Consider the following 14,700-nt stretch of genomic DNA (forward strand, 5'->3'; position numbering starts at 1 on the left):
CAAGACACTACAAGTGTCAGTGGCAGAATTAGGAAGAAAACCTGGGTCTTTCCCAATTCTGTACCTTAACCACAAGACTGTTTCTTCCTTGGAAATTAAAAAGTACAATATTACTAAAAGGCTCACCTGAAAGGAACTTTGCTTCAGGTGACTCTTTTGCATTGAAAATCTGCAAAAATGAGCTGAGACTTGCAATGCCCTGGGATGCATTGGTCTGCTAGACTTCATTCTGGTCTTAACCTAAACTAATGTGGAGGAACTGCCACCCGGGGTTAGGGGATGGGGCATGTCAGGGAGCTAAGGCACCATCTGTGTAAGGATAATAATACTTCCCTACCACATAAGGGTGATGTTTGGCTTGCTATATATCACCTGCTCCAATTTATTGTACTTATTGTTTATATTTCTTGTTTTATTTTTAAGAGGATCGGAAGCAGGAAAAAGAGAAACCTGAAGAAAGTACCACAGAGGAAGATTCAGATAAGGAAAGTGATGACAGAAGCCTTGGAAACACAACGGATGTTCTAAATATGGTAAAATACTCACTACTAAAATTGTGGCTTAGCAATCATTTTGAGGGAAAACATAGCAGTAACATTTTTTGTGATATGGCTGTAATAAAAGTAGTCACCATACCTTGGTACCCCCAAGTTCTAGGGGCTCCCTTTATGCCAGCACAGACCCCAATCTGGGGCATCTGTTACTACAAGGAGCACAATCCCTTTATGTCCTTGGCATGTTTGAGTTAGTGGACTCCACCTCTTTGTTTTTCCTCCTCAGAGAATAGGACCTTTCATGTCTCCCAGGATGGACAATTGGTATTTGTTTCTTGAATATTAATAGTCACAATCCAAATTATAATTGTGTTTAAACCAGATACCATTCATTCAAGAAAGAGAGAAAAGTAGATAAAAACAAAAAATAAAATGGTAGCATGAACTTTATTCTCATCTATGCAAGAACTGCACAGAGTCCTGCTAAAATGTACTAGCCATCTTAGTTGCAAAGGTTGAAGGTTGGTAGTGCTAACCATATTCACTGATGTATGTGCACCTCTTGCTTTGTCTTTGTTTCCTAATTGATTCATCATAGGAGCCTGTCACAGGGCGTGGTCCTCATAGCCAGATTGCCGCCTCCTCCTGGTCATGCTGGGGATTAGCTCAAGGCCAACACCCATATCCCCAACCAGGCCTATGGCTCCTCTCTTAGCTTCCAGACCTGCAGCGTCCTCTTTGCAACTCAGCCCTCCGGCCGTATCATTATCCAGGTTTCCCCCTTCGGGGGGGGGGGGAAGAGAGTTGGATATCTCTGTCCAACAGTCCAGCCACTTCCCCAAGCCCGCTCACTACTCCGGGCCCCAACCGAGGGTCCCTGTAAACATTTGTAAAAGAATGGTGAAAATACTCCATACATATTTGGTGTAAAAATTGCCAAATATACAAATTAAAATAGGTCTTGAAGAATTTACTAACATATGAAGAAATCTGTTTTTAATATCTTGCATTCATCATGTACTGTCTGTATGCCAGGCATATTTTCACTTTTTTGTGTTTTTTGTTTTTTTGTATACTGGGTTATGAACAAATTCAGAGGTGCCTTTCTGTTAATAGACCGATATAGAAGTAGTAGAAATATATTTTTAAGTAGCTGTTTGAAAAGATCTCTGTTTCAGGAAAATGTATCAAGATGGAAATAGAAGTGATTATTCTTCCCCGTGCGAAATTACCTGTTTACAGCACAGCTACTCCAATTCTAAATGGCAGCAATGACAGTTTTTTGTAGGCCCCAAAGGCATGAAAAGCCTTGGTGGTGTTTTTTTTATGGTGTTAGTAGACGGGATATGTGGGTATTTATATTTTTAAAAAACTCTCTTAGAAACTAAAATGTTGTTGGTTCGGGGGAAAATCAGCAATTCTGTACATGGTTCTGATCATGAGATAAGGTATTAGTTACTGCCATTCAGTCGGCGATTGATCTTATTGCAGCGGGGACAGATTTTCTTTCTAAAAGAGAATTGATTGTGACCATGGGAGAAACTGAGGATCCCCCCCCCTTTCATATTTAAGTGAAAAGGCACTACGGTAGTAGTCAGAACTCTGTGATGCATGGAAGGTGGCTTCAAAGTGTACTTGTAGATGGTTACAGAATGGCAAACTGTTGGTTCATTAAAAGCGGAATTGAACTGTTTGCTAAAAATGGTAATTTGACAGTCTTTTTCCTCAGGCTGTGTGCATAGTGGTATTAAGATGTTCATGTATTTCATGATACCATGCTGTAGCTGTTTTGGACTCTGACACTGCCTCAGTTTCCCCTCTGTGGTGTTCTCAAAACTGCATCATGACTCTTGGAAATCAAATAAATGTGGGGGTTAATTTAGTAAAACATCACAGTTGAAATTGCAGCTTTCATCTTAAATGAAAACATGTCTTTTCCTGACTCAACTGTTTTCTCATATCCTTGTTAGTCTTAACAGTTCTTTAGCAAAACCCAGGTGTTGCTGCCTGGAGTTTCCTCATGCCTTTTTTATTATTAATTTTTTATTATTATTATTATTTTATTATTTCTTCTTATCTCAGAAAGTGCTATCTTACTACGGTCTGCAAGACAGTGTGGTGGTATAAGTCCCCATAGATCAATCTTTGCTTTTCTTTTAGCTGCATTAGAATTTTGAATTATAGCGAAATTAATATCCTATTCTGTAGTTTCTTAGATGTATAGGACTTGAATGTTTCCTGGCCAAGACTTTAAAAAGTGTATGTCTGAAATTAGGCTCCTAAATCTATATCAAGGCACATAAGTCGATGGCCTGAATTTTCAAATATGCTTAGCATCCAGGAATTCACAGTGAAAAACAGTGGGAGCTGTGGGGTGCTCAAGACATTTAAAATTAAGCCACTGATTTGGAAGCCTAACTTTAGGCACCCTTTAAAAAAAAAAATACAAAAAGGTGTCCCCTAGATCCTAAGATCACTTGAATGAGCCCAGTGTGAATATACTGGAGACCTCTTAAATGTCATCTTGTAGATTATTATTTTTAAATGGTCTGAAGAATTTAATTTACATAATTAAACAATAGAATACATTTATTCACAGCAGTTTCAATTACAATTTAATTGACAGGCTTAATGTTTGGGAAATATTTTTAGATCCTCTGATGAAACCTATTAAATGTAAAAAAAGGTATCATTCTTATTTAACTCATGTTTATTAATTAGCTTACATTTCATTCTTTAATTTGTATCCCCATTCTTTTCAGACACATATGATGAGATTGAATCCCAGTGACCAGTCCTTAAAATTATCACCAGTTCAAAAACAAAAGGTACTGTAATTAATCATGTTTGAAATGTAGAAAATGTATAACTCTTTTCAGAGGGCATCCTCTTTCTTTCCTTTCTCTTTTTTGCTCCTAATTCTCATAAAGGAAACCTCAATTTCTATAGACTTCTTCCTACATAAAACTTTTAGGCCTGGATGCTGCAAATGGCTCCATTGGGTAGATCCCTGAGTTTACAAGGAAATCACTGGGGCTCTGTGCAGATGCAGGGGGCTGTCTGGAGCAGTTTGAGATGAGACATCATAATATTACTGTAATTGAAGGGGCAGTATACTGTAACTTACATTATACATTTTGTAACATACAGTAATGATAACTTGCCATTTACTTGATTGCTGATACTAGAATATTTGGATTAAAATCCAGGTCAAAATATATGTAAAGTAACCATGTTTACAAAATGCTGGATGTAATTTTACAGTAAAATGTAATGATTCACTGGGCAATAATACTTTTATTCCATTATAAAGTTGAGACTTCTGTCTTACCATCCTGTATTAATTTTAAAGTGATAACAGAATTTTGATATTAGGGGTACATTAATATCCGCTCATAATCTTATATTTCAAAATTGATTACACAAAATATGATTGATAAATGAAGTATATAAGAAGAAAATTTTAAATTTAAGCCAGAAAAAGACAAAGTAGCGTTAGATCAATAGTAAATACACTGATCCCAGAATTGGTAGAGTGCATTTAACCTACTCAATAAGTGTTTCATTCTTTAAACAGTTATGTATTATTTAAATTAATTTTATTTGGAATATTCTGTATTTTATGCCATTTTTTTTAGTCCTATCAAACACATCTTTTCTTATTCAAATGTGTCTATAGTCTTTTCCATTTGTTCTCATTTAATTTGTTCTTAATGCTTTCCTTCTTTCTTTTTAATTTTCTGCTTCTCATGTGGAATAGAAGAACAATAAAAATGTGACACTGAAAAGTGATGGTAAGGGTGGGTTGAAAAAGACTGATCTTAATTTCATGCAGGAGGGTTCAAAATCAACGGATGGTTCTTTGCAAAAGCAGTCTTTAAATTCAGTGTCTCTTGGAAATGGTTCAGATCTAGAATGCAGTGATTATGATGCCTTTGTGGGGAAAATTAAGGCTAATAAAAAGCATATACAAGATAAACTAGAACAGGCATACACTATTAGCAAACTGAAGTCTGATGTTCAGCAAACTGTTAAACATCAACTCAAATTAGTGAAAAGGAAGAAAGACTCTGCAGAAAATCTTAAACCTAGAAAACAAGACACATCTTACGGTCTTTCCAGTAATAAATCTAAAGAATTATTTTTTTCCACTGAAAAGTTAAAAAAAGCTATTAAATCTAAGCACCCCCCTAAAACAGATATACTGCCTGCTGCAGCCAGTAACAAACCAGTGACCATTTCAGTAACTGCACAAAACCAAAAACCTGTTAAACAAGAAAGTAAAGATGCAGTGGATGAAGATAGGACATCTGACAAATATGGAGAAATATATGTCAGAGGGGAAGAAAGTAATGAAGAACAGAGAGGACTTAAGAAAAAGGAGAGATTCATTAAACAAATAGCAGTATCTGTGTCATCATCTTCAAGTGAGGAAAGTAGTAATGATTTTGCAAAATATGTACTTCAGAGGAGAAAAATGCACAAGGATCGTTATAAAGACACCGGAAAACAGAAGCAAATAGAAGCAGTAGAAAATGTGAATGATTTAGAAGAAAGAGATACTGAGACAGAAGAAGAGCAAGATACAAATAAACAGAGAGAGAGTGCAGAAGAGACCAATATAAAAAGCCTGAATGAAGAGGAAACAAAAGTGAAGAGGTTTGATGATAAACCTGATGAGGCCCCACAGCGAGATGCTAAGAATGAAAAATTTAATCAGGCAGAGAAGAGTGAAGAAAGTGAAATGGGAATGAAAGATGGTGAAAGGGAAAAGGAGAACCAGGATGAAAAAACTAATAGTGAAGTAGAATCTGGAGAGGAGGAAGATGAAAATGAGGTTAGAAAAGATGATGATGATGATAATACCTCAGTAGTAAGAGATGGAGATGAAGAGGACAAAGGTAATGGAGAAGAAAGTGAAAAAGCTGAATCACTGTATGAAACGGAAGATGATCATGAGAGAAAGGCAAAGGCTGAAGAGAATCATCACAGAAGAGGCACAGAAGAGAGAAGTCAAAAGGGTCATTTTAAAGAGGAAGAAACAGTGAGCAAGGGAGAAGTGGAGAAGAAAGATGAAGAGACGGTAGAAGGAGGAAAGGAGGGTAAATGTAAGGAGGAGCAGAGTGAAGACACAGAAGTAGAGGCTGAGAGTGAGGGTGGAGAGGAGGATGAAGAGGAAGAGGATGAAGACAGTGAAAGGGAGGAAGAGGGAGGTGAAGGGGAGGGAGAGGAGGAAGAAGAGGCAGAGAAGGAGGATGAAGAAGAGAGGGAAGTGGAATGGGAGGAAGGGGAGGATGAAGAAGAGGGGGAGGAAGGGGAGGATGCAGATGAAGAAGAGGGGGAAGGGGAAGAAGAGGGGGAGGATGAAGATGAAGAAGAGGGGGAAGGGGAAGAAGAGGGGGAGGATGAAGATGAAGAAGAGGGGGAAGGGAAAGAAGAGGGAGAAGATGAAGAAGAGGGAGAGGGAGAGGGAGAGGGGGAAGGGGAGGGGGAAGAAGAGGGAGAGGATGAAGATGAAGAAGAGGGGGAAGGGGAAGAAGAGGGTGAGGAGGAAGAAGAGGGAGAGGAGGAGGGGGAAGATGAGAGGGAGGATGGGGAGGGAGACAGTGAAGATGAGGGGGAAGAAGGGGAGGAAGAAGAGAATGTTGGAGAAAAAATAAAAGAAAATAAGCATCTGCAGAAGCATAATAAAAAAAAGCAGGAGAAGAAAGGAAGTGCTGTACAGAGCTCTAAACAGAAAGTAAAGACAAAACAACATGTAGTGAATGGATTACACAATTCAGAACAATTTTGGAACAATGTGCTACCTCATTATTTGACACTAAAATAGTATGAGATGCTGGAGATTTACTTCAAACAGATTCATTCAGGATATTATTGTGCCATACCACGTTTATTTAGCTATAATCCTTTTTTTTAAAAGTGTTTTGTTTTTTTTTAATTGTCTCAATAAATGTATTATACGAACACCAAGTGCCAGTTTCCTAAAGGGCTACAGAAAACATTAAGAGTTTGGTGACCTTTATCAGACCAAATTATCAGATATAAATTCTGGTGAAATCACTTTCATCTTTACTGTGTACCACACTATTAAAGTTGCAGAAAGTGATTCCCTGGGAGACACAGCATTTGCTTGATGCAAATTTTGTCATAATTTTAGGATGATGGCATGAATTGTGTTGTAACAATGTAATTTTAATTGCCTTTTTAATCAGATTTCTGGAGCTGAAACATTTAGTTTTGATTATGGGGTAACTACCATGTTGATGTGCCTTACATGAATGGAATATCAATAAATCATAAAAATTCAGTTTTGAGAACTATATCACCACTGTGTTCTTTTCCTCTTAATTTCTACTAGGCCAATGTATTCATTTGTTCTTATAGACAAATACTTTGTTAGAAAATGCCAAATAAATCCGAGAAAGGACAGTGTGTGCCAGTATGTGGTCAGTACTTGGTTTCTGTAAACTGAGGCCTTGATGTTTCAAAAGGACTTCAGCTTAGTCTCTGATTCTGGTGCCAACATGCAATTGTGTGCTAAAAAATATGAACACGAAATCAGGGGCCTCTGAAAATCTGACCCCAAATATATTGTGGTTAGAATACATCCAGTTAGTGATGATAAAACTATTTAATTATTAGAGGCAATTCACCTCAGATCCATACAGAGCCATGAAATGTTTCTTCATTCTTATTTACTTGTTAAGCATTGTTAATGTACTCTGGGCCATACAATACAGAGAAGACATGGTCCCTGCCTCACGGAGCTCATCAGACAGGCACCCAATACCCCTAGGTAACAAAGGATGGGAATTTGGATCACAATGATCTTGATCCTGCAAACACACACATGCTTAATTTTACTGCCATGAGTAATTCCAAGTCGGATTTCTCACAGTACTAAAGTTAAGCATGTGTGTAACTGTTTGCAGGATCGGGGCCTAAGTGATGAAAGGAAGATGTAGTAAGTCTAGAATCTAGATGAAATAGAATGGAAATTGGCATAAAAGAGCTAAATGGCTGAAAAGACAATTTTTTGGAATTTCTAAAAGATTTGGTGTTCCCCTAAACTCTAAATAATCAAAGTTCCCCTTTTTTCAATTTTTAAAACTCTTAGCAAAGAATTTTTAAAGGATTTGCCCTATGTTTGTAATGGTGTGCCTGGTGAGGGGAAGTGAAAAATGGGTGATTTTTGTCATCCAGCATTTTCTTTAGTACTTCCATACCATATTGGTGGCTTCTATAGGAAACCCTAAAGTAGACAAATCTCTGTTGACTAACCTGTGGAGTGGTCTTGACAGTCTCTGAAGAGAGTTCCTTCAATCTCTCTTTCAAAATGAGAACAAGACGAGAAAGAGGAAATCAAAATGTGCGGGGAGAAATTAACAGATGTCGAGCAGTAAAAATGTTAATCAGTACTTGTATTGAGGTTATGAAACATTTTTTTAAAAATGTTGTTTTGTAACATCTTGGTATTAAAATATTTTAATTCATTGTCTCCAGAATTTATTTCCAAAAAAGGTTGTAGTAAGTTAGTAATAAGAACGGCCATACTGGGTCAGACCAAAGGTCCATCCAGCCTAGTATCCTGTCTACCGACTGTGGCCAATGCCAGGTGCCCCAGAGGAAATGAACAGAACAGGTAATCCTCAAGTGATCCATTACCTGTCGCCCATTCCCAGTTTCTGGCAAACAGGGGCTAGGGATACCATCCCTGCCATTCTGACTAATAGCCATTGATTGACCTATCCTCCATGAAAATCACCAAACACCATAAATCTTAATCAGCTATACTATTTGTTCTCCTGTTTTTCAATTAGTCACTCGTTCCTTTTCACGAGCTTCAGAAAATATTTTCACTAGCAATAATGTGAGTTTGTCTGATGACTTTCACAACCTAATTAGTTTTGTGGCTTAGACTTTTGCCTCTGAAAACATAACACTTGTACATTTCTGAATTTTCTAGATTGTGCTGTTCAAGGTAGTCCTCAAAATTAAATGAACTCCAAATGCAACTGTTTCTAGCTCAGGTGCATACATAATATTGATCTGAGGACCTTATTGGTTTGATATCAGTGTGGTAAAGGGGTGCATGTATGCATTCTGATACCAAAGCAGAGTGGCCTGTGTAAACAGTATGTATGTTGCACAACAGAATTGGTTGAGGAACTGAAAACAGACTTTTCTAATGGAGATTAATTTATATGGCTTAAATGCTGCAAAAGAATTGAACTGTTATGAAAATATTTAGATACATTACTAAGTTGATCTCAAGTGATGCATTATCAGTCCTAGGGCTCCTGGAGTATTGTTGTGATTTAACTTAGGGTAATGCTGAAAAGAGATTTGTATAGGACTGAAACTGTTTTCCTTAGACCGAACACCTGGCATAGTTATGACAAACCCTAATCGTTTCCTTTCAGGCCTCTAACTATATGTGCTGTTTCTGGTGATAGATACGAGTCTTCTTTAGTTTAGGCGACGAGCTATTGCTTTTGAGACCAATGATCTCTACTCCAAATCCAAGCAGGGATTGATTCTTCACTGACAGCTAGAACATTGCTTTCAAGCCACCGCTTGTGTAAATAGAGTCCCCTTGCTGAAGTGGGGAGTACAGTTTTCTATATCCATTAGGAAGGGGAAGAAGGGAAGCTAAGTCATGGCCTCATCTCCTCCCTGGTTTGGGGAACTGCAAGAGCAAACAGTCTCTTCTCCTTGGAGTGCAGGGATTACTATTGTGAATGGCCTTTGTACAGCCATGCGGTGGGAGGGGAAGCTTCTTTCTGACCAACCATCATCTTGGCCTGACTGGATAGGGATGCGTAGAGTGAAGAGGCTGATTTAATATTGCTATGTGGATAACTCCTTTTGTAGGGGGATAAGCACATTACAGCTGCAGCTCTTCTAAGGAACTGTTTCATAAACTGCACAATACACCAACATTACTGGGCTCTTGTGGGACTTCTAACTTCATGAACATAACTGGAACTGACACCTATTCAGCCCTGCTCAAATTTTCATACCGTCATTCAGTTGTATAGTACTTCCCTGGCAATACTATGATAGTTCAGTCTGGGTTATATATTCCTTGGCAGATGCACAAAGATTTATTTGCGGGACTTAAGCAGCACTGGAACAGTACTTCTGAAATCTTCTTTAGTAGACTCAAAATTTTGAAAGAGATGTCACCCCTTCATACTTCCAAACTTATTTGAATTCAACAAAAGTAAGCTTTGGCATGACTTTATCTGAAAATGCCAATATACATAAATATAGTCATTTATTCAGAAAGTTCTACCTTTAGTAAAGTTTACAGTCAATGCTGTTTACCAAAAACACGGAGAATATGTCCTACAGACTAGAGAAGATGTTTATGTATTTTACTCTCTTCAGCTTTTCTCATTTATAAAGGCAAATTGCTATCCCTTAGGAAAGCAGTTCTCAACCAAGGGTCAACCACTGGCGGGGCTGCAAGCAGGTTTCAGGGAGTCCCCCAAAATAAACCAGAGAGCATGGCCAGTATTAGACTCAGGGTAGAAAGTTGAAGCCCAAGACACGTGGGGCTGAAGCCAAAGCCCAAGCAACTCAGCTTTGCAGGGCCCCTGTGGTATGGGGCCACACCTGCCTGCTACCCCTTAAGGCCAGCCCTGGCTTTTAATCTACTGGATATGCAGAAAAACAGCTGTTGTGGCACAGGCAGGCTATGGAGGTTTTTATAGCATGATGGGAGGGCCTCAGAAAGAAAAAGGTTGAGAACCCCTGCCAGAGAAGGCATTTTAAAATATCAGCTTCCCCATTTTTGGTGGCTGTAGAATGCAATATTGGGGCCTTCTGTGCTGCTGTCCTTTTCAACATAGACATCATGGTCCAGTTTATGTGCTGTGCCAGGCAGCGGGGCTGTCTTGGGTTTGTCTACACTGCAGCAGAGAGTGAGTCTCCCAGCCCGGGTAGACAGACTCGTGCTAGTGGGGCTCTATATACATAAAAAATGACTATATTTATGTATATAGCTTGCATGCTAAAAGTAGCAGTGTGGGCATCGCCACTCGGGCTTTCAAGACTGAGATTGAGCCCCACTGTTAACAGCCACATTGCCATTTTGAATGTGCTAGCTCAGCTCAGACACTAGGCTGGGAAGCATGCTTCCAACTCCAATGTGGACATACCCTAACTACAACCCCTCCACCAGGTCTGAGGGGAAGTCATAGGGACTGGCTATACCAGCTGTGTGCCAGCTGAGAGCTCCCACATGACTGGGGACTTCTTAGCTGGCCAGATCTGACTGCTCTCTGGCCTTTTCACATTGTTTAGGTAGTGCAAATGAGCAAGAACACAACCAAGTTGCTAGCTCCTTAAGTCCACCCAGCCCCCTTTTTTATATTCCCAGACACAAATCTACATTAACATAGAGTTGAGTTGGGGAGTACATATCAGTAACTTAAGGGTAAAAAGATTACAGGGATGTTTTAATTCGCTGCAAATCAAGCATTGCAAATCCAGAAAATTCAGAGTTTAATATAAATTTAAAAGAAATCCAACCTTCCTAAAGAATGGTAATGCACAGTTAAGGAACCCAGACAGGGTTAACTTTGCCCTGTATTGATGCCATGAGGTAAACATAGAGTTATGATTAGTGTATAATAATGTTTGTAGTCCTAGACTAAATTAAATTGATTTTTAATGAGACAGTAAATTTTTTCCTCATGGCATCACTTCAGGGTGGAGTTAAAAAGACGTAGGGTGCTAAACTTTTTAAAGGAACCATTTTAAAATTAATTTTAACTCATGAACTAATAGATTAACTTGTAAATTCTTAAATGATTTTGTGCCCAAAGAGTAAATGCTGTAATTTTGAAGAGGATATACTGTATTTTTCATATGTAACGAAGTAGTTTAATTCCCCTTCTTAAGAGAAAAACTCACCCTTTACTATGGAATCACGAGCAGTGCTTCTGTAATGTGTCACTTGGACAACTGTCACTGACACAGGATAGACTCCACTGAATATGCTCAAGGTATTGTTTATTGAGGAACATAGACAAGTTTGTGTGTAAAATTGTTAGTAAATGTCCCAAGAAGATTCTTAACTTTTTCTCTTTTCTCTATTAATTTAGCAAAAAAAAAATTTGGTCATGAGTGGGCCTTTAAGAATAATCTTTTAAAAAAAGAAAATTGTTTTTCTGGTTTTTTTTTGTTGTTGTTTTTTTTTTTTAGTTTCTTTCTTTTTTAAAAAAATCGCTCTTGGCTGAAAAATTGTAGTTAGCTTTAGTTTCTGTTTCAATCAGGAATTTAAAATAACTCTTTGGGCTCCTCAGTCCACATGACACAACATTCCTCACCCTCAGAATTGCTGACAGTTTATACATTTATAAAGTTTTAATTTTTAAATTAAATAGAACTTTATTTTTGTTGGTTCAACATGTGAATACAACTTAGTTATTCTTGGATAAGCACATAAGAATAGTAAGTACATTTTGTACTTTGTTTTTCCTACTGCAAGAATATTTTGAGAACCATTATTTAAATACAAAAGAGAGAGAACAAAGGCTGAGCGTCTTATTAACTCACTTTGCTTTTTTTCTAGGGCTGTCAAGTAATTACAAAAATTAATCAGGATTAATCGTGCAATAAAAAAAATTAATCATGAGATTAATCGCACTGTTAAACAATAATAGAAAACCATTTATTTAAATATTTTGGATGTTTTCTACATTTTCAAATATACTGATTTGAATTATAACACAGAATGCAAAGTGTACAGTGCTTTATATTTAATTTTGATTACAAATATTTACACTGTAAAAACAAAATAAATATTTTTCAATTCACTTAATAAAAGTACTGTAGTGCAATTTCTTTATCATGAAAGTTGAACTTACAAATGTAGAATTATGTACCAAAAAACCTGCATTCAAAAATAAAACAATGTAAAAACCTTAGAGCCTACAAGTCCACTCAGTCCTATTTCTTGTTCAGCCAATTTCTCAGACAAAGAAGTTTGTTTACATTTGCGGGAGATAATACTGCCCGCTTCTTGTTCACAATGTCCCCTGAAAATGAGAACAAGTGTTCTCATGGCACTGTTGTAGCCAGTGTTGCAAGATATTTCCATGCCAGATGTGCTAAAGATTCATATGTCCCTTCATGCTTCAACCACCATTTCAGAAGACTTGTGTCCATGCTGATGACGGGTTCTGTTCGATAACCATCAAAGCAGTGCGGACCGACGCATGTTCATTTTCATCATCTGAGACAAATACCACCAGCAGATTTTCTTTTTTGGTGGTTCGGGTTCTGTAGTTTCTGCATCAGAGTGTTGCTCTTTTAAGACTTCTGAAAGCATGCTCCACATCTTATCCCTCTCAGATTTTGGAAGGCACTTCAGATTTTTAAACCTTGGGTTGAGTGCTGTAGCTATCTTTAGAAATCTCACATTGGTACTTTCTTTGCATTTTGTCAAATCTGCAGTGAAAGTGTTCTTAAAACAAACAGCATGTGCTGGGTCATCATCCGAGACTGCTATAAAATGAAATATATGGCAGAATGATGGTAAAACACAGAGCAGGAGACATGCAATTCTCCCTCAGGAGTTCAGTCACAAATGTACTTAACGCATTATTTTTTTAATGAACGTCATCAGCATGGAAGCATGTCCTCTGGAATGGTGGCTGAAACATGAAGGGGGCATATGAATGTTTAGCATATCTGGCATGTAAATATCTTGTGACACCGACTACAATAGTGCCGTGCGAACACCTGTTCTCACTTGCAGGCGACATTGTAATTAAGAAGCAGGCAGCATTATCTCCCATAAATGTAAACACACTTGTTTGTGTTAGCGATTGGCTGAACAAGAAGCAGGACTGAGTGGACTTGTAGGATCTAAAGTTTTTCATTGTTTTTTGAGTGCAGTTATGTACCCCCCAAAAAATCTACATTTACACGATAGAGATTGCACTACAATACTAGTATAAGGTGAATTGAAAAATACCGTTTCTTTTGTTTATCATTTTACAGTGCAAATATTTGTAATAAAAGAAATATAAAACAAGCAGTGTTAACTTTGTATTCTGTGTTGTAATTGAAAACAATATATTTGAAAATGTAGAAAAACATCCAAAATATTTAGTAAATTTCAATTGGTATTCTATTGTTTAACTATGTGATTAAAACTGCGATTAATCACGATTAATTTTTTTGAGTTAATCACATGAGTTAACTACGATTAATTGACAACTGTACTTTTTTCATTACTTTAATTTTTATAAACAAGCCAGATAATTGTCTTAGACATGATGGCCTTACATCTGTCTTTTAAAGTTATCATGATATCCCATTTCTTAGCCCTTGTATCGTCTACTCCAACCTCTTTCTGGGTTGCTTTACTCATGAGAAGTCTGTAGATAAAGTTGCTTTTTCTTTTAAAGAAAGAAATCAGTCAAAGACTGGGTAATTTTCACAGTAAATGACACTGTTAACCAATGACAGACAAACCCACAATAAAAACTTCTAAAATGGCATATGCAAGCATTGATCTGTACCAAGGTTAATATGACTGCTAGTGCTTTAGTTAGATTAAAGTTGGGATTTCCAAAGGGGCCTCAGGGAGCCCAACCCCCATTAACTCTCATTGAAGCTCCTTTGAAATCCCAGTCTGAATAAGCTTCACTTTACATAGTGTTAGATTTTAACTTCAAATCACAACCTGCATTTGGGGGGTTTGAAGAACATGCTGCTGCAAAATCCTTGGAGGTACGGTGTCTGACTCCCCCAGAATTCTTCATGGGGCTTTAGGGAGAGTACATGATGGAATGGCAGCTTGATCACCTTTTGCAAACGTTCAATGTATACCGTCCCGTGACTTTGTGTCAGGTCAACTCCACGGGCCAGAACTATCCTGGAGCAGTCTTTATGGCTGATTACTGTCACCTTCTTCCCTTCCTAACTTATGCAGGCCCATACTCTGGCCCACAATCTTCTCCTGTGATGCAATATGAGAACTTCAAATGATGTAATGTTATATGCAAAGTATTCTATTTTCATGACGCAACAAGAAAGAATTTCAGCATTTCTTTTGGCTTTGTGCCAAGATTTAAGATGTTGGCACTAAAATGGTGTTTTATCATGTATAGCTTGATGTTTGCTGTATATTGATGGTTATATATAGGAAACCTAAATAAGAAGGGACTGTGGTAATATGAAA

At 37.6% G+C, this 14,700-nt stretch overlaps 2 protein-coding genes across 5 annotated transcripts in view; one reads left to right on the forward strand and one right to left on the reverse strand.

The window, feature by feature from the left end:
* LOC135978000 (uncharacterized) overlaps nt 1-14,700 on the reverse strand; it is a 1,156,726-nt gene that overhangs the window by 914,213 nt on the left and 227,813 nt on the right. The gene's annotated exons all lie outside the window — the stretch shown is intronic.
* RPGR (retinitis pigmentosa GTPase regulator) overlaps nt 1-14,700 on the forward strand; it is a 95,654-nt gene that overhangs the window by 48,321 nt on the left and 32,633 nt on the right. For 2 of the 4 annotated variants that reach the window (XM_065579031.1, XM_065579032.1), the window contains 3 exons: nt 424-533; nt 3,257-3,322; nt 4,255-6,464. In XM_065579031.1, the coding sequence (XP_065435103.1) occupies nt 424-533; nt 3,257-3,322; nt 4,255-6,324 (2,246 nt within the window). In that variant the 3' untranslated portion in view covers nt 6,325-6,464. Of the gene's footprint in view, nt 1-423; nt 534-3,256; nt 3,323-4,254; nt 6,466-14,700 lie in introns of those variants that run through there. The other 2 variants (XM_065579033.1, XM_024110833.3) reach the window with 2 other exon arrangements.

Source organism: Chrysemys picta, chromosome 1 (assembly GCF_011386835.1).
Source record: "Chrysemys picta bellii isolate R12L10 chromosome 1, ASM1138683v2, whole genome shotgun sequence".
NCBI lineage: Eukaryota > Metazoa > Chordata > Testudines > Emydidae > Chrysemys > Chrysemys picta.